We start from the raw sequence: 20,715 nt of genomic DNA, 5'->3' as shown, positions 1-20,715 counted from the left end.
CCCCAGGCCCAACGTACCCTTTCCAAATCTCATTCCTGTGATCTTTGTGGAGATGCAGATTAACACGGTCTCCAATCAGCAAATGTCACGCTAACATCCCTTCCCTTGTTCCTCCTGATTACAAGAACGTAGCCGGCGCCGTTATTGGTCCTTGAAGTGTCATTTCACTATAACTTGTACAATGAGAATGCTCGGTCACTCCCAGTCTTTTTCAGTTGATTCACTGTGCATAATATTGCATTTTGACCTTAATAAGACTGACCACTCTCATATTCAGTCAAAATTCAAAGGTTTTAGGACAGTTTTCTACGCCTTTTTTTAACTAAATTTAGTGTTTACGCGTTTCCATACAAATTTGGAACATATCCCCCACGTAAAACCTGACTTTAATTCTCTCTACTACAAAGAATCAACCTGAAATCGGTGCGAGAAGCTTGCGAAGCAATTTGTTTATAGAAATAAAAATGTAAGGAAGACATCTTGTTATAAAAAATACAAAAAAGTCAGGCATCGAAAAAACTTTTTTTCTAGCGAACCGTGTTGGTAATTTGGGTACACATAATCTGAAGCAAACTTTCCGCAACAATCGTACATGTCAGAGTAAATAGCGCAACTGTTCTTCTAGCTAAGCAAATATTTTTCTTTGGGCTTTTATGGCTTTTAGAACCGTTTTTCTCCAGTCGATTCCCTAAGTTGAGGTTCATTTTCTTTTTGACAAGCAATTTCGATCATTTTTGATGATACTCTTGATTGACCTTTTTTGATTTTTGGAAGCATTTATCAGCAATTACAAAGCTAATGTCAAATCGCTTTCTTTTCTTGCCTTTCCTGATTAATTTTCAGTGATTTTCAGCTTGATGCGAGACCGTCTTCTTCTTTGATCAGAAGAAGAAACGTTTTCAGCGATTCTGAGGCCAAATGAGAAGCATTTTTTTTCGTTTCAGTCTAGTGTTTTTCGTCGATAATCCTAAACCTAATTGGGGATCATTTTTTTTATCGGTTTTGTTCTCCGGCATCTCTGACCCCGATCCAAAAACATTGTCTTTTCTTTCCTTGAAAAGCGTTTTTCAACGATTTTAAACGTATTTTGTGAACTTTATTTTAACATTTTCCGCCACTCAGACATTTGTGACGTTGTTCTTATTTTTCAACTTTTTCGACATTGTTGATAGTTTTGTTATATTCCATCAGTTTTTGATGTTTGATATCAAGAATTTATGTTCTCCGATTTTTTGTTTTGGTGACATTTTTGTTATTTCGGATAATATTCTATCATTCACATTTCACATTTTCAAAATTTGGGCGATTTCTTGACAATTTTGTGAACTTTACTTTTTTGATATTTTTAAAATTTTAACATTTACCACTACCTAAAGTTTGATATTTTTAAATTTTTGTTTAAAATATTTTGGAAATATCTAATCTATCAATTCAATTTATTATCAGTTTTGTGTTTTTTTTTGAGATACTAACTTTGACAAGCTTTTAATAAATTGGGCGCCTCTTCACCTACGGCTCTTTACTATTAAGACATCAAGCTGGGTTTGGTGTGCAGGTCTCGTGAAAAGAAACAAAAATCAGTAATCCCAAAATCGAAAATCAGAAGAGTTGTGTTGATGATCGTAATCGAGTTTAAATCAGGAGTAATGTTCTGCTCTGGAAATCATCTCTAACAACATTTTTGCTACGAAGAAATATATTTTCACACATTAAAAACAGATAAGCTTATTTTCTTAGACTTCAAGATATGCTAGTTTAAGCTTGATCGACCGGACATTTCGTAGTTGCTCCGTCGTGATGGATCTGAGCTGGTGAAGTTGCACAAAGAACAGTAGCTTCCGCTTTGATAGATCGATAACGGCGCCGGCTACGTCCTTACAGTGGGTTAGGGATGGAAAGAAAGAAGTGTTACAATTGTTGTTGTCAGAGACTGAGTTTTCCTTTGCATCAGGTTACTTTGTCACAGCGGTAAGTAGTGAGTGGGAAAATCTACAGGCCTATATATATATAAACTTTATTACCCTTCTTTACAGAGCCCCGTTAGTTACCCTGCCAAGTATCGGCAATTATAATTACTTAGAAAGGTAGTCTCATTCAACTGAGTGTGACTTTTTTTTCTGGAATTCAGCTTAAGGGAAGGGTCAAGGGTTATTGTGATATTGCAATTACACACATTCCCAATTTTATTCGGCGCATTGTCTTCTAGTAAAATTCAAGTTCTCACAAACCAAATCGAAAATAAATAAATATAGCTTCGATTGTTAATATTGCACTGCTTCTTCGTAAATCAAGGAGCTAAATTATCGAAGATTCTGAGCTTGATTGTTAAGTTTTTTATTTTTAGGAATTTTCATTTAAAAGGCTTTGATTTTTTTCCAGATGCATAAAATTCCCTTTTTATATTTTAAATAAAATTTATCAAAATCTCTCAAAAGTAAGTGAACTAAATTTCACGAACTTCTATAGCTACCAAGAAATCTAATTGGTATTGGTATAGAACAAGGAGAAAGAAAATTGAGAAATTTACATTTTCGACGAGTTTTGACAAATCCTCATTTGGGTGCAAAGTTTTTGTAATAACCAAATGCAACAAATTAAAATGCAATTTACAAACGCGTTCTACTTGTACAACACCAGCCTCAAAACACAAACCTAAAAAAGTAGTACGATACAATTTTTCGAAAAAAACGGGAACACAATTCCATATCCATCAGAGCAGGAAAAGCGAACCCCGAACACATTCCACATTCGGACTAGACCAGCATCTAATGTGGAACAACGGCATGCCAGTCAGTCGGCGGCATATTATTGACGAGCGACGATTTTCCGTCGAATGAAGCGTTTCCTACACACGATCCCCGCTCCAATTCGAACCCGTTTTTTCTGCTTCTGCTGCAATTTCATCAATCAACAAACAGTTCCTCTAACTCTCGCTTTCATTCGCACACACTTGTTTGGCATCTTTTTTTCCCTCGCTAAGTGTCGGGTGGGTGAGAGTTGGAGAGTTCATCATCACCATCATCAGCAGCAGTAGCAGTCAGCCAGTCAGGTGGAAATAGTGGAAATACCGGTCGAATGTGGAAGCCCATTTTCCAACCCGGAAACCTTTTCCTTCTCGTGTGTGCGAAAGAAGCACTGGCTGTTATCGATTAATTCGATATGCTTTCGATATCAATTGAACAGCTTCCAATCCAATCCAATACAGTAATTCCATGTGATGTGACGATGTTTTTTTGTCATTTTCGATTTTGTTAAGACTTGTTTATCATTTAAGATCATAAAAAAATTAATATAATCACTAATTTTGAAGACTTCATCTAAATCAGAGCCACTAAAAATTTCATCAACATGTTCTTTGACATGGAAACTCTCTCAATCGAATGATCAATTCAGATCCATTCGCTAAGTGGCGTGGAATTGCTCAATAAACAAATAAATCTTTCGTTTTTTTTTTTCACTTTTCTTTGGGTGTTGATATGCTTTCTCCACACGATAGCAGACCCAGCGAGCAAAGTTATGTCACGAAGCGAAATTCGCCCAAATCGTGTCAATCCGGATTGCATAAGGAAGAGTATCATGAAAAACAAAACAGCAAAAATTAGGTACATCGTAACTTATGCTAAACTTGTTTCCATCTCAAAGTGATGACAATGTGCACTCAAAAACAAAGGCAGAAAACAAAGCGCCACAAAAGTATGAATGCTGAGTTGAGTGCATTATTTTCAATTCGCAGCTGAATGGCAGGTACTGAATAATCGTTTTCACAGTCCATCCGAATTCGAGTTTCAAATTTGTCATAATTATCCAGCCACCAACTCGCTTATCGTTGCAACCTTCTTGTGTGAATTCAAAGAACATTAACATTAACATTCCCAAAAAAATATGTGAAGTGGCCAAAAGCGGACAGGAAATTTGAAGCCGATAAGCGCGCGACTCCATTATTCACAAACCCTTATGCACTCGGTAACATTGGCTTCATTTGGCACGACAACTCCTATCACACCATTATTCATTTCTGGCCAACACGGGGACAAACGGGCGGAACAAAATAAACATATAAAATTGAATAATAGCTAATAATGGCCGAATGAGCTACCCGCGAACTGCTACTGCTGCCTTGATAAACGTGATTGCGGATAAATGGACCTGCTGCACTGGGGGAGGGTTAATGGCCATAGAAATTAAGGCAGGGGAATGATGATCAGGAAGTTCCCGATCGACGAAAAAAAAAAAAACTGCGATACCGGTCGATTTTCCGGTTTCCATTTCACGCTTCTGGGCTGAAGTTCCGCCACAGTGGCCCAAACATTGTGGAAATAAATTTAATTAGTGCACTGATTTGATTTTGATTAAACGAAAACAAGAAAAAGAAATTACTAAAACAAAAAATCAATTAGAGCTGTGAAGAAACAACATTAAAGCTGCCTGACCGAATCGTACAGCATAGCTCCCAAATCACCAAAAGTTCGGTTAAGAGTAGATTTCATAGTCTAATCAGCCGAACTAACGATAATGAATAGAATTCTATTCAGCTCAATTTTTAAGTAATTAACCGTACTTTCAAGTTCGTATTTGATGAATAAACTCCGGATAGCATGCAAAGCAGCTTCTAAACTGCACTGGATAGTTCACATCAAGTTCGGTTAGGTCGCTGTACAGAACTCTGTTCAGCTTGAAAATAAAACTCCAAAAAACTCAAAATAAAAAACAACTTGAGTATTTTTTTATTTTTCGTTTTTTTTTTCTAACTTATCATTTAGCATGTACTGGAGGAATTCTGGATCAGAAGAATAATTTGCCTGGCTTTATTTATTTTATTCTATTTCATGATTTTTTGCAACTTACCACCACACCAGATTCGAACTCGAGTCTTCCCGCTTTGGAACCTAGATTCATACCACTGCTCCGTTCCCGTTATATGAGGTCAGCGTCGATTTTACTCGATGTGCTGATTTCTCTCTGTTACCTACATGCTCATAGCTAGGAACATACCGGTTCTTTCTTTCAGCTTGGAAGTTCAGATAAGGTACACACGTAATTTTATGTGAACTTTGAGGTTCAGAAAAGGCTGCCGCGGAACTTTTTCCGAACTTTCAAGTTCAGAAAAAGTACACGTGTAACGAAATGTGAACTTACGTCTGACAGTTCTCTAGTTTGTTTTGATTTTGATGCAGTTTGTTGGTGATATAAATGAAATAAGTTGTGTAGGCAATATTTTCGTTTCAAGCGTTTATTAAAAATTATTCTGGTAAGCAATATATACAAAATCTGCTAAATTTTCAAAATCGATTAATTTTTTTTCGGTCATCAGATATGCCGTTAGCCGTAGTCGAAACGACCAACGCCTTGGAACATAAAGAACTCTCGCTCTCGTGCCTGGAAAATGGATTCGGACCTCCAAAACCGGCCACATCATGCTGTAGCCGAGCGTAAAGAGAACTTGAACTTGAATGCTCAGGGATGAGAACATCACGTCCAAACAAGTGTATATCTTCTTCTAACGGGAATTCACAGCTTACTTTCGGTTAAATTTCCTTTTTGAGCTGCCTATTCTGGGATACCAGAGTGCATGATTGATTTACTGTGAGGTAACAAATAACAATGTTTATATAGCGAAAGCCTTTATGCACGCTGATATTACCTATTGGAGTAATAGCTTTGTTTTCCTTTTCCAATCTTCATAAAAATTTTATCCGAAGATAATAAAATAAAATAAATAAATCACTTTTCATTATAGTTTTTGAAAAACTCCTTTTTGTTATTAATCCTGAAGCACGAATATAAACTTTACATCTGAAAAATTCACTCTCGCCAAATGCAAGCAAAGCGTCACACAGAGGAGTAACTCGACTGAAAACCTGGCCAAAATTATTTTTCGCTGCTATTTAGCAATATTTTGAGAAATATTTAAGCGAGAAGTGGAAGTGGCTGGTTCGAGTATTGTATCAAAGAGTTACACTAAATATCACACACATAACTTAAAGTTTACATTCACATAGCCTATGTGTCTTCATTAATGTTAGTGAGCAGATGGGCAAATGCAGTCATACGCTCGTATAATTTGTGTTCGCAAAATGGGCAGCGAAACAAATCGAATAATGTACTAGAAAAATGATTTGGCAGAATATCTTCATTTTGAATTTTTAATTTGAAGCTCACAGATTACATGATGCCTCGTGGAACCTACGTAGGTTGGAAAAACCTTTTGTGCGGAGCGTTATTTACCCGGATTATTAATTCTGTGCATCAAGTTAATATTAAGTTAACTTAAATTAGTTGAAATTCGTTCACTAAACTAATCTCATTTAATTTTTACAGAGCTGAAACTCTGTTTAGAGCTGAGGCAGGGACCAATCAGCTTTTTTTTTTCATTTCCCATGTACGCGTGAACACTTAACGTCAAAGTTTGTCATAAACAACATATTTCAGACGGGTCACAAATGTCAATCCGGACGTTACCGGATGAGATATTTGCAGGGATGTGTTCGTGATGCTATGAACTTCCATTCCCCTGAAGATTATATGATCGGATTCCGCGAGATTTGATAACTTTTTTTAATATTGAAAAAGCTCGAAAATACATAAAAATCACAAATTTCGAAAACTTCTTAAGAGTAGTTATAATTTTCAATTTCGAAATTTCTATCAACCGGTTTATTAGCATTGAACATAAAGAACTCATTTGCTACAAAATATTGATCAATTGTCATTTTTTTGACGCCTGGCACAACTTGTTACTATAAATGGTTCAATTCTCAAAAAAAATGCTTGAAAGTTTGTCAATGTTTACAGCGCTCCCAGCATTTGATCATAACGCTTAACGTTAATCTAGTGATGGAATTTTGTGAAGCAATTATTTAAGCTGCAGAAAAAAATATAGCGGCACCCAAAAACCGTCAAAAACTTTTTTCCTATTTTGGCCAGCTTTTTGTTCTAGGTACTCCTCTGTGCGTCAGTCAGAACTTAAGATGAACTTTAAAGTGGGAATGAAGTACGACATAGACTTCTACTGAACTTTCGTCCTGGTTGAAAGTACGGATAAAATGCTAACCGAACTTCAATTCTAGTGGTTTTGAAGTTCGCATGTGAACTTTATGTGAACTTGAAGGTTCCAAAGAAGAGGAGCATGCAGCTTCTCATGAACTTTCGTGCTGATTAAAAGTACGGATAAAATGCTAACCGAGCTTCAATTTCAAGGAGTTTTGAAGTCCACGTGTGAACTTTATGTGAACTTTTAGGTTCCAAAGAAGAGGAGCAAGCAGCTTCTTATGAACTTTCAAGTACTGACGGAACTTTATTTAGAATGAAGTTCGGTTTGTAAGTAATGTGTCCTGTTGTTCAGCTATAAAGTTCCGCGGAACTAAATCTGAACCATATGTGAACTTCTAAGTTCGTTTGTTAAGTGAAATTCGAACTTCTGGTTGCTTGGGCTTTTAGTTTAAATGATACATCCAGTTTATCAAATTTGATTAGAACTGAATTCGAAGCCGTGCCACAAAGAAGCAACCGCAAGCCTCTCTACTGTTAGCATGTTTCGAGAATTTGAGAAATTTATGAGCTGGACTTTCTAAAATTTTGAAATGTTGAAAAATGTTTCTCGAATTGTCAAAACCTTTCCGCAGACCACTCAAGAACGTGACGTTATTACGTTATTTGATAATAAAGCTTAGTAAACACCTCTGAACCTGATTATCTCCCTATCATATTCTAGAGATTGAGTCGTTCTAGAAAGCTTTTATCGGGTGCAGAGATGTCAGATGTTTTTGAAAAATGTCTGCAACTGCTCGAAAAACCGGAAAAATGTGCTCGAAATCTGAAAAAAATCTTTCCGTGATTCAGGCAAAAGTCTGTAAAAATCTGCACACGTTTTAAGAAAATCTGCGCAAATATAAGGAGACTCTGACAAAAATCTGCAGAAATCGTGGAAAAACTGCAAATATCTGCAAATCAATAAATATCTGCACACGGACTCCAAAAATCTGTGTTTTGCAGACAAATCTGCACATTTGGTATCCCTGATGGATTGACCAGTGCGATTTCGAGCGGAGCTATCTACAACAGACCATATAATGTCCTTGAGACAGATGTTCGTCAAATTTCGAGAGCACAACTTGCAGACGCATCTTTTTTTATAGGCTTCAAGGCGGCGTACGAGTCACTAAAACGTAACGAGTTGTGGCAGACTATATTTGAACATGATCCCCCAACAAAACTGATTAAGCTGAGTCGTGCGACTCTCGATTGTTTCACATTAGGCGTCAGGACAATGTGTGAATTACGGACGCGTCTGGAGTGACGATGCCACATGTTTTCAAGGCACCAGTGTCGAGTCGAAGGCACAAGGCAGCTCTTCCCGGTAAATTTACGACCGCCTAAACTTCATGGAAATTAATCCCACCCGCGGCACCGCATATGGGAGGGCGTGGATAGACTTGTTCGGTCGGTAAAGAAGTAATTGAAACGGGTTTGAATGGTCCTCGAGAGCCAGCTGACGAGACATTAGAGACAATCCTTTTAAAAGCAGAAGAAATGATTCCGCGGATCAAGAAGCCTTAACTCCTAACCATTTTTGTTGGGAAATTCTTGTGGAGAGAAATTCTTGTCAACCGAGCAGTTGGAGCGTCGTTCATAAACACTTAGAAATAGTTGGAAGCTAGTAAGGTACATCACTGATGAGTTCAAAGAATACCTCAATCAATTAGTTCCAAGACGTGAAGGATCTGGCTGGCGTGACTTGGTACTGATGGTTGACAGGACTGCGAGGAACCAGTAGCTACTGGTAAGAATCGAGTGCGTTTTTTCCGGGACGAGATGGTAGACCGCGCCTTTCTCAACTGTGAAATAAATCCCAAAGTACGGATAAATAGGTAAAATAATTTATAAGTAATTCTAATCCTAAAAATAGCACGGAGATAATTATCGCAGCTAACGTACAGAATTACCATAGCATGCCGTACCACTTCTTGAAAAGCGCACCAAATCTGTAGGTCACTAAATTAAAATCCATTTGAATTAACTGAGAATAATTTTTTTTTGCAGCTTAAAGCTAAAACACAATAAAGAAACGTGTTGCTCAATTAGAGTCAGTGATCCTAACCTCACATTTCTTTGAGAATTTTTTTCTGAGGAAGATACTAATCGCTGTCGAAACGTTGGACAAAATCAAATAGGTTGTTCTAAAACTGCAAGACCACATAGCCAATATCTCTAAATGTAAAGTTAAGTAAAGTTAATTAAAATAAAAACGCTAGAAACTGTACTGAAAACAAAACTTACCAGAATTTGGTTCAAAATCTACCGGAAAGCGCTGCTGGAGACTTAAACAAAGGATCCCGAATTAAGCTCGCTGAACAACACTACTGAAAATTAGGAATAGCCTAACATTTATAAATCAGGCTTGCAACCACCATAAATACTCCTATAAGCTTGAGGTTTAACACCCGTCAGTGCTCGGTGTACAACAATTTAGTTGCTCTCGCTTTGTATAGATCGATTACAATATGCTATATGCAATATGCTTTAATTTGTTTTTTTTTTGTTCATGAGCTTCATTATTTTAACTTTTTTAGTTGACAAATTTTAAAGTCTTTCCAAATATAACTTTCGACAAATTTTCTTTACCGTACGGTGCTCATTCACCGTGAGGGTTCCATTCACCGCTCACTTTTTACTTGGAAGTTATTTTTTTCCATAACAAAACACACTTTACGAAAAATATTTTCACCAATCCTTAAGGAATGCGTTGCTGAAGTATCGGTGAAAATATTTTTCAAAGTGTTTTTTGTTATGGTAAAGTTATTTACTTCCAAGTGAAAAGTGAGCGGTGAATGGGCACTGTACGGTAATTATATTCGAGTTTTTTCTTGAAATTTTTTTCACGAGTTTTTTTCAAGTCCAGTTTGATGTCTTGACAGAGAGAAGTGCAAGTGTTACACGTGTTGAAAATTCTGTGGAAATTTTCCAACAATCTCCTATATGAGAAAGTTTTAGTTTTCGTTTTGTAAAAAAGGGCAATATTACGATCGCATGAAAACTTGTTTAGCCTCAAATTTGGTTTTCGGGAGCTTAAAAATCGCCAGTCATTTGGTTATAGACCGGTAACGAGTAAGCCGTTGAAAGCAAAACTGGCAAATGTGCCAGTTTTGCTCTCAACGGCTGCCATTTGACAGTTTCTGGGCTTTTTGTATAAATTGATGCAGAACGTAATAATATAACATCTGACGAGATCTGATAACTCATACCAGAGCTAAAACAAAAACAGTTTTCGGTTATCAACATAATCACCATTTCGTTGAATGCAAAAGTGGTACCTGTCCAATCTAAGTATGAAGGTTGCATTATAGCTCGATAATTTTAAGTCATAGGGCATCCATAACTTCAGCGAAGTTGTTCCAGTGATTGAGTAGGTATAGGTATTTCAAGATGAACACCGTTTTATTGAGAAATTTAGTCACTGCGTGGTTCCTTTTTTTCTAAATCACTCCTAAGCGGCCAAGTACATTGTAAATGGTCTTATGACCGGAAATTATTCAAAGCTGTGTCTGTGACGTTATTCAACACTCTGACCACAGACTAACAAACATAACACTTCGAACGAATTTTCAATAAAATCATCGTTCGGATAATACCAGTATTTTACGTTAGTAACACTAGCACCATCTACTGCCGTGTTCGCGCTGCATCTTGTTTTCCGACACCAGCGCTAACGTACGTGCATGTGCCAAGTTGGGAACCACAAAATATGCATGAGATTGCATAAAAAAAGCGCCCCAGACGGTGTTATCGCGCGATGACTTCAGTTCGATTGGAAATTTGAAATGATCGCTTTTTGTGGCGATGGAGCTAGGCTCCAGTGCACAATGCACAATGGTCCAGAAGCCAAATTTAGGGGGAAATTTGGGTCTAGAGCTCTGTAGCAACATTTTAGAGAAACACTTTCTTCTACCAAGTTGTTACATATGATAAAGCGCTTACTGAAAAATTTTCAAAAATTAGGGTGACCAACATTTTCGACGCAATCAAGTATCTAACTTTTTTATCTTTGTAGATAGAAGAAAAACTTGTTCTACAAGCTCCGTCAATTTTAAGTAACTTTGTAAAAAAAAAATCTCTATCTTTAAAAACAACCGATTTATATTGAAAAAAATACATTTTGCGCTCTAACTTTATGTTAAATTTCATCTTAAAATTGTCTTTGAAGGACTTTTAGAGATTTTTAAGAGAAACATTTTTCAATGCTGAAATCGTAAATATCTCAGTTTTGCTCAAAGTTATTGATATTTTTCATCAAAAAATATGCGTTTTTCATTTGTATGTCATTCTTTTTGGGACAAACATAAAAAATATCTCTTGATCTCGAAGGGCATACTTGACTTTATAAATGGAGGAATTTTTGAAAATATGTTATTTTTTAAATCAGCGTAAATTCAATTTAAAAACAAGACGAAAATTTCAATAATTTTATACATTATCATTTATTATTATCGGAAGTATCTGACGTAGAGTAAATCATTAAAAACTGAAAACATAAAGTATAAAATAGTTTTTTTTACTGAATACTTCAACTTTATACGTCATAACTGTTGAATCTGCTTGTTACGAGGGGTGTTTTCCATTCATTCTGTACTCGTTTGGATACAACTAGAAACAGTGGAACTCGTTTGAGTAATGCAATTCTTTCGACAAACTTTCAAATGCATACAGTCTGGTTTGCTACTATCTGCAACCTTCTGAGAAATATGGACTCAAAATATGGCTATTTTCAGCAAAAAACTAGAACAAATGAAAATATCAAACCAATATATTCTACAAAAATGCGAGGTTTAGCAAAATGAACGAAATCTTAGAACATTTTGAACTGTTTCGACGATTACAGAAAAAGTTATGGACAAAAAACTAATTTTGAGGACTGTTCCTCGTAAAACTCTATTTCGTCATATCAGATGTTCAGATAGAAGATTACAGTGTTCAGCAATTCTTTTTTTTATAGATTTTCCTACAACTTTGCTGAAGAAAGCAATCGGGTATTTTGAAAATTAGAAAGAATAATTTTTTTATCTAACTACTAGGGGGATTGATCAAAAAACCGAAAACACCAAAAGAAAGGCCTTGTTATATGGAATAAACTTGCTGAAGACACTGGGTACATAAAATCAATATTTCCCAGTCAAATCTAAAACGATCACGATTTTTCGAGTTAAGACCAAAAAAAAAATTATTCTTTATTTTTACAAAAACATAAAAATATTAAACAAAGATGAAAACTTAGGTGTATCAATTAAAATGTACAAAGAACAGAAATTGTTAAAATAATAAGAAATAAAATATTGTTAATCGAAAAAAAAATCGAGTTAAGACTACTGTGAGACGTAATAATTTACCATTCGAGTGTTTTTATTTTTTGCGTTTCCTGAAAATTTTACTTAATGGTACCTACATATACCACTTTTACTCTCAACGGCTCATAAGTATAGTTTGGATTTTGTATGTGTGGACTTTTAAGATTTACTGGAGACTGTCTTGACTGCAGTGGACTAAAGCGTGAATTTAGGAATTGTGATGGGCTCTAGTGTCTTCGACGAGGACTTTGATTTCCTGTGGACCTCTGGTTAGGGATTCGCCTAATACTTCGCAGTAAGTATGAAAGTCCAAAAGATTATTAAAATAGCCTCTGAAAATTTTATAACATTTGTGTCTTTCTTATCCGTTAATTCTTATTCTATTACAAATTTACTAGGAGATATTTTATAGAGAATTTTTGCCTGTTTTTTGGAGATTTTCAACCGTAATTAGATCGAAATCTAATAACATTTGTATAAAGATTATCAAGCTTTTGGACATAAATATGCATGATATTTCCTAAGAATCCTTTTGAATGAAAGAAATCTTTCCCATGGGCTTAGTTTTTCATGAAGAATTCTTTTCACGATACCTGCTCAAGTCCAACTCATCGTCTCGGTGGTAGAGGAGACTAGGGAGACTTGATTGTATCTCACAGGAGAAATCAACATGTGCCATTTTACATAAAACAGTATTCCTGTTATGAAAAATCGGAATAGAAAACACAGCATCTAAAATATAGGTACTAGATTTAATAAAAAAAATCGATCACAAGCACCTCGAAAAGATGTTATGTTCAAATTTTAGATACTAAAAAAACCATCACCCTTTAAACATGAAATTAATATTTCTAACCGATTTCTTCTGGAAAACTAATAAAAAAAAACGTTTTCTAAACTGGACTAGATGTTTTCGATTCTTTTTATTTATAGCTCTCCTGGTCTAGGCGGCTTTTTTGTCGACATTTTTTATGCTTACTCATCAAATATACTGCCGTTCCAAGCATAGTTGTCCCAGCGTGCATAAGGTTTGTGTAGAACAAACATTGGACTACTATGATTGGAACTGCAGTATACCAAAGAACCAAACGTTTTCAATTTTTTTATGTGAAAAAATGTGTGTGAAATCGTCAAAAATCTGTCCTTGTGAAATGTGGATGGATGGATGTGGTGATAATCAAATCAGCCCAATCATGCTTCATGGGATCACTTGACTCTTTGAACATTGCTCGACTTAAACTGAAACTTAATGAGATTTCCATAAATTAGTTATACTTTTATAAACACCAATAGATAGTTTCGTTTGGTGCCTGAAAGCAGTAACTATTTCAAGTTGAAAAAGTACAATATTCACGAAAAATCCTGGGTTGATTCGGGTTAGGCGTTCGTTACTTTTGGTAAAAATTAATAACATTCTTTAAAAATAATCCGAAATTTATTTTTTTAAACTGCCAAAACTAGAGTGTCATATATTTTTTCTCATGGAACTCGAAATCATTTAGGTACCACAAAAAAAACCCACAACAAACATCATCATTTTCATTCTAAACACACAATTAGCGCTTATTACGAAACCTCCCTAACCATCGATAAACAAGCTGTGCTGTTCTGGTGCAGCATCTGGGCCTCGCTACGCTACCACCCAATTAGAAAGGAGAACCATTAATCGGTGCAGCGTACGATAAAAGACTAGACAATGAGAAACTATAAAATAAATGCTTATTAAGTATGCGGGTACAGTTAATTGAGCATCTAGCAAACAGAAAAAAGCAGCAAAAAAAACGATATTTCTTCATAATCAAACCACCAACCAATGAGCGAGCAAAATTTGCATAGTCTCAGGTTGGTCGATAATTTGTCGGCTTCGGTTTTCGCGCGATGCATTGACCTATTGCATCGGCTGCAATCTGCGGTCATTTGACCTTGCTGTTGGAGCTTTGATTTCAATGGAAACGGAAAAAAAGTCCCAGAAAGTAAAATGTCATATAAAGACATTTCAGAAGGTGAAGACACCAGATAATGTACAATATCTTATCATGGAACGACAGATAAGACAACGACAGTTCGGCAAATACCGAAGTATTAATTGATAAAATTAGCTCCGCTGCAAGCGGCAAGAAAAAGTTAAATTTAAAAATAAGAATAATTAAAACAACTTACCTGACAACGTCTTCCAATCAGGCTGAACAGTTGCTCGTTTTCGTCGTTGGTCAGCAGCTGGCTCGGTCGGTTGGCCTTGCTAGCGGCTTCCACCGATGCTGGCTGCTTCATCGTGAAGCTCTTCTTCGCGGCCACAGATCACACTCACTACTGGACAACAACGAACCAGAATCGATTCTCCACTCCGGTAATTCTGGTGTCTTAATTATTGTGGGCTCTTCCCTCGAACGCCAGATAAACACTTAATTATTGTTCTTTCTGGGCAGTTGCATAATAATGGTGAACTGTAAAATCTGCTGTTGTTTTTATAATTACGTTCCGATTGTGCGAAACAAAATATTGAAGATCCGGTCCAGACTTTCAACTAAGACTAAGCACAGATTGGTGAAAGGGATATTGAGGGATTTCACGGAAAATTCGTCAGTAGAATTGTTAGCAACCTTTTAGAGTTCAGCTTGAATCTAAAAAGAGGCTGGCTAGCGAATTGGTGTGAAATCCCTCAATTCTTTCGCATCTCACGCCTAAGCTTGATTGCATTCCACAAAATGCTATACAAACATTCGGGCCCAAAGTGGGACTGGAGCGAGCAGAAGAAACACAAATTGGTACCGCTCGATGTTGCGCTTTGAAATCTAGATTTTTTCGACTTGAATTTCAATTTTAGAGTGATAGTCAAAAACAAAACACCTCCATCGCACGGTATGGCAAGTGCCATTAGGCAAAATAGAAACACAAATTCATTTTCGAAACAAGAGAACGGTACCGTTTCGCCTGATCGACTCGTAAAATTTGGGAAGGCCTATTTTGAAGTTGCAAAGCTTTGTGCTCCTCTGAGTAACAACAGGGGGTGGGAAACAACCACAAGTAAACACCACAATTTATAATTGCTGTCTTATCACTGAAGGCGAATGATTCGTCACCGACTGTGACTTCCGCTTTCGTGAGGGGGGCACAGTCTGGGCACTTTTACATACACTTCCAGACTTGCGTTTAGCTCTTCACTCTGTGCAGGCTTGTTGTATCACAATTCTCCAGTTTCTAGGAAAGAATGATGTCACCAAGTCCAAGTCCGTCTGCTGCCTGTCCGCTGTGTGTGCGGGGGCATCCATCCACAACACTTATTCCCACAGAGAACCTTGGTTGAAGATACTTACAATAGGTTTTGTTCGACACCACAAAAAAACCGCACAACTATTGTAAAATTTTACAGTCTTCCTTCTGCAGTTAACTTTTTTTTAACCCTGTCTGTCTGATCTGTGATTAATCGTGTGCTGCCTCGGGAAATGATACCATTCGAATGGGTTCCGTCTGCGGACGGGGATGGATTTTTCTTCAATCGACACACTCTTCACTGTTCTCTGCTCACTGGCTCTGTGCACCGTGGATGACAGATGGCAGCGATTTGTGCACCAATACCAACGTGGGTTCACGTTTGTTTATTGAGTCGGTTGCACTACGCCACACACGCGAATATGGCGAGTGTTTTGATTATCGCTCGGAAGGTGGGTTGTTGGATGCGATCGTGGTGTCGTGAAATTCGGTTACGGAAGCGACATCTACTTCTGAATTATTGGGGCTTATTACGGGAGTCACTTCACGGTGAAGTGACAACCGTAATAGGCACGGTGAAAGTGATTCCCATTTGATTTGCACGCGTCTATTTTCACCGTGAGATTTTTTCACTTCGTTCTCCCTGTGAGGTGAGATTCGTAATAAGCTCCATTGATGATTCTTTTAATTCGCATAGGAAAGAATACATTTCGCATTAAAAATCTTATTAATTCACATTTCCACGCCTTTGGAGGTCGTCTTGTGCTATTTTTGGCCTAATTGAAAATCGTTCAATTTGGCAGTCCGACACAGAAAGCACAATCATCATTAGGACCTGGGAATAGACAATTTGTTCTATCTTTTCCCTGTGAGCCTAAAAATTCTATTGTTCATTCAGGTTTTCAACTCATATTCCAGAGTAGAAACTTCTATGCAGGTTCTTAAAGACAGGCAAAAATTAATCTGGTACTCACCTAACAAGAAACAAATAGAAACAAAAAGAACATTCCCGGATCTTTCTTTTATTCGTTGTTGGTTCCACACGTTACATGAACGTCGAAAATCTTCAAAACTTTATTGCACATCAAGGGCTTTGCTGCTACTTGGCGTTATTATAATTGTTTTATGTTTAGTTTCGTTCGTTGATCGCCACGCCAATTCCAATTGTTTTCCAATCAAAAACCAATAGCAGTTTTGCGCATTGCATAGGGTATTTAATTATGTACTGTAAGTTTTGTACGGCGACGGTCTCCGCGGAAAATTGGTAAGAATAAACTTAACATGATAGTCACTAAAGACTCAGGTCTAGGCTGAACAATTTGTCTAATATGTTTTAAATATTCTACAAAAGCCAAGCTGACGGCTATAATGGAATTAACAGAATAAAAATTAAAAAAAATAGACACGGATTCTGCAACCGACTTTTGGAATTTCTGTTTTCTATTCACATCAACTCTATTTTCTTTTTAGGTTTCTGCTTTTTTTTTAAGAGCAGCCACTGCGGCTGCTTAGTACGATTAAGTTATCCTGTTTATAATTTACGATTTAAGCTGCGTTGCGTTACGAACGCGCACAATACAATATTGTATATTAAGTACTAATAAACGGTATCAAATATCAACAAATTAGCCTACATTTGTAAGATCGGTTGAGATCATGCGCGAAAGCGCTCTTTCATCGGATACATTTTTATCATTATCATGCGCTTCCGCACAAAATATGTGTAAATTCTTCAGCGTTTTAAAGTTTAAATTCTAATTGATATATGCCTTTCTATTGCATCGCCTGCAGCAAATCACTAGAGGACAACTGTTAACTATTGCATCCTCGATGCATTACGGGGCAAGGGCTGGAGAATTATTGTTTTTTTTTCTTTATCTATATCTGGGTGGTATCGTTTGGTTAGGCAGGTCAAGCCCCCTGGTTTACTAGTAATCGACTGGTTGGAAAGGACTTTAAAATTGATTGACTCGAGGAGGCTGGTAAGAAATCATCTTGCTCACATATTCGCTAGATAGTCTTTGGCAAGAGAAGAAATAAATAATCTTTGTTTGACTAGACAGTTTTGAACTAACCAACCTAAGAACTGTTTGAATGTTAACGTACGCATTTTAGAGCAACAATTTTATACTACAAGCTCTGTCGTTTAATCTTCGTAAAAGTTGGCCTATTTTTTCGTAAAAATAAAATCTCCTTCGCTGAGGTTTCGGTAGTCCATTTTGAGGCATCCAAATTCTAAGCATCTAGGTTAAGAACTTACGCAAGTTTACCCATTTAATGGAATGAAATAAATTACCTAATCATCGAGCGAAACAAAACAGTATGGCATCTCCTGATAATCTCTAAGGTATAAAAATAGTGAAAATAAATAAAGCCATCTCTCTCTTCTAAAAAACTATTGCCTCAAAGTCAAAGTTTAAAATTCAGCAACCCTTTTTTTTAAACGGTCGTCTCGCGGAAAATCATCGTACTGCAAGCTCCAACGGTGGCGGCGGTGGCAGCATTCGGCTGATAGAAGACCGAGTCCGTATCGAGGTGTTCGGTGCCGTCGGCTGTAGCGTCCGCTTCGTTCGCAGCCGTTTCCGCATTAACGTGCCCTTCGTCCTTATCCTCGGCGGAGATAACTGAATCCTGCGGCTTCACTGAAGTGTATTGCACAAAATGGGACCTTACGGTCAGTTCGTCGCTGATTCTTGCATTCAGATCGTCGTACTCCTGGAGCCGAGCACGCAGTTCCTCACTGGTGATCTCATCGCCTGTGGCTACGGGGGTGAAGGAAGAGGAAAATGATTACAAGACTGTATACTTTAAGGGGTTAGAATTCGGAGGATTTTGGTGCACTTACAGAATAAGTAGGGGAGGTAAAAAAAAACACTGAACACTACAAAATGTAGAAAGCGTGTCCGTACTATTGCTGCGCGGATGCTGATAAAATAGCTTATAAGTTGGGTCTAACTAATGTAATGAGAAAAAAATTACAGAAAGAACAAAAATAACACTTACCTTATCAGAAGTTGTTAGAGTACCTATGAATCTTAACCAGTGGTAAATAAATTATAACTTCATCACACCATGAGGAGCTCGAAGTAAACATAGCGCGTGATTGAAACTTCAGAACGTTTGAATTTTTGCCTTTCTCCTAGAAAGGTATAGCAATCACTCGCAAAACCGAAAGTATAAAAGTGCTCCAAAGGGCCGAATGGCATATATCACTCGACTCAGCTCGACGAGCTGAGCATTTTCTGTATGTGTGTGTATGTGTGTGTGTGTGTGCAGATTTTTATTCTCACTCACTTTTCTCAGAGATGACTGGACCGATTTTCATGAAATTAATTGCAAATGAAAGGTCTTGCCGTCCCATAAGACCCTATTCAATTTCATCGTAATCGGATTTATAGTTTAGAGGTTATGTATCAAAATGTAAAAAGCATGAAACATCAGTATCTCCAAAACCACACCACCGATTTGAACAAAATTAGTTTCAAATGAACGGGCTATCTAAAAAACCCTTAACTTTAGAATTTTATAAAGATTGAATTTGTGGTTCAAAAATGGTGGTTCAAAATTTGTGGTTCTGAAGACTGTTTAATCTCACTCATGTTTCTCAAAGATGGCTGGACCAATTTTCATAAAATCAGTGTCAACTGGAAGGTCTAGTTGCCCCATGGGACCCTATTGATGTGTTTTGCAATCGGACTATTACTTTGCCTGTTATGTTTAAAAATGTGAAATCCAGCTATGAAAAGGAACTCCGAAGATTACTTGGACTCACTCACTTTTCTCAGAGATGGCTGACCCGATTTCCACAAAATTGGTGTCAAATGAAAGGTCTAGCTGCCTCATAACACCCTATTGAATTTTACTGTAATCGAACTGTAACTTCGTCTGTAATGTACCGAAATGTGAAAATCACGAAACTTTATTATCTCAGAAACTACACAACCGAATTGATTAATATTATTATCAGATGAGCGGGCTAGTTAAGGGTTAACTGATGAATTTTGATTGAACACGTGGTTTCAAAGTTTGGCTGCCCTATACGTTCCCATTTCGTTTGATTATAATCGAACTTAAGCAACCGTTATGTATTAAATTGTTAATTAAATAACGAAAGTCTATTATCATAAAGATTACATGACTTATTTGAACATAACTAGTGTCATACGAGCGAGTCATCTCTCAAACTTACAAATAACAAACTTCATAATAATTTGATATGTGGCTCAAAAGTTATGGAAAGAATAGAAAATCAAAGACTATTGAAAACTATACCTGCTTTGATCGATATATGTGGCCTCAACATAATTTAAATGTGGTATCGTACTATTTGAACGTTCCAAACTCATTGATTCCTTGCGATGTGTTTGAAGTACCCAAATGTACGACGAATCGGCCATAGGATATGATCAAAATCAAATAACAAATCGTTTAAAATGATTGGTTTTATCGAAACGCCAACATCCTCGACTTTTGGCTTCTGTACATCGCCTTACCTCTGAATATATTCATATTCGCGTTGACGGTGTTGCTGATATTTGTTTGGTTTTTGCATGCGAAAAAGAAGGAAGGAAATATTTTTGCTTTTGTCATCACGCACATTTTGACAATTGCATATGAAAGTTCACGTAGGTGCGAACAGCCTTCAAAATCTCTTTCAACGCGAATAACCCGAATTGGGAGGTATTCAGTTATTTTGGTTGTTTTTCAGAAACTAAAAGTGGTCGTCTTTAAGTACAAAATGGTGTCCAGGGTCAGTGTTTGGTTTCTATGCATCATCTTGATTACGGAAATATCCATATTGAGCATTATTCGGTTATTTTCGACTGTTTCCTAGAAGTTGCCATCTAGCAATTTAAAATGTTGCCTGAGGTCAATTGTTGGCTCATTGCATCATTCTGGTTCCAGAGATACTCATATTGGATAGTATTCGTTTTATTAGGCTGTTTTCACAAACCGGTACTCGGCATCTTGGATTTTAAAATGGTATTTAAGATAATTTCTGGCATCTGAGCGTCATTCTGGTTGAAGAAAAACCCATAATGGGTGTTATTCGATCATTTTCGGCTGTTTCCCTGGAACCGGCTGCCGCTGTGTATCATCCTAGATCCGGAGATACTCATGTTAGACGGAAGTCGGCAGATTTTGGCTGTTTTTCAGAAACCTGAAG

The 20,715-nt window shown here is 36.9% G+C and overlaps 1 protein-coding gene across 5 annotated transcripts in view; it reads right to left on the bottom strand.

Moving 5' to 3' along the window:
- Positions 1-15,901, bottom strand: part of LOC129717795 (actin nucleation-promoting factor WASL) — a 35,850-nt gene extending 19,949 nt beyond the window's left edge. The window contains exons 1-2 of one of the 5 annotated variants that reach the window (XM_055667966.1): positions 15,653-15,901; positions 14,499-14,868 (exon numbers count right to left, since the gene is read on the bottom strand). In XM_055667966.1, coding sequence (XP_055523941.1) covers positions 14,499-14,609 — 111 coding nt within the window. In that variant the 5' untranslated portion in view covers positions 14,610-14,868; positions 15,653-15,901. The remainder of the gene's footprint in view (positions 1-14,498; positions 14,869-15,652) is intronic. The other 4 variants (XM_055667965.1, XM_055667964.1, XM_055667968.1 and 1 more) reach the window with 4 other exon arrangements.
- Between the last annotated feature and the right edge of the window lie 4,814 nt (positions 15,902-20,715).

This window comes from Wyeomyia smithii, chromosome 1 (genome assembly GCF_029784165.1).
Source record: "Wyeomyia smithii strain HCP4-BCI-WySm-NY-G18 chromosome 1, ASM2978416v1, whole genome shotgun sequence".
Classification (NCBI taxonomy): Eukaryota; Metazoa; Arthropoda; class Insecta; order Diptera; family Culicidae; genus Wyeomyia; species Wyeomyia smithii.
This window is presented reverse-complemented; position numbering and strand designations above follow the sequence as displayed.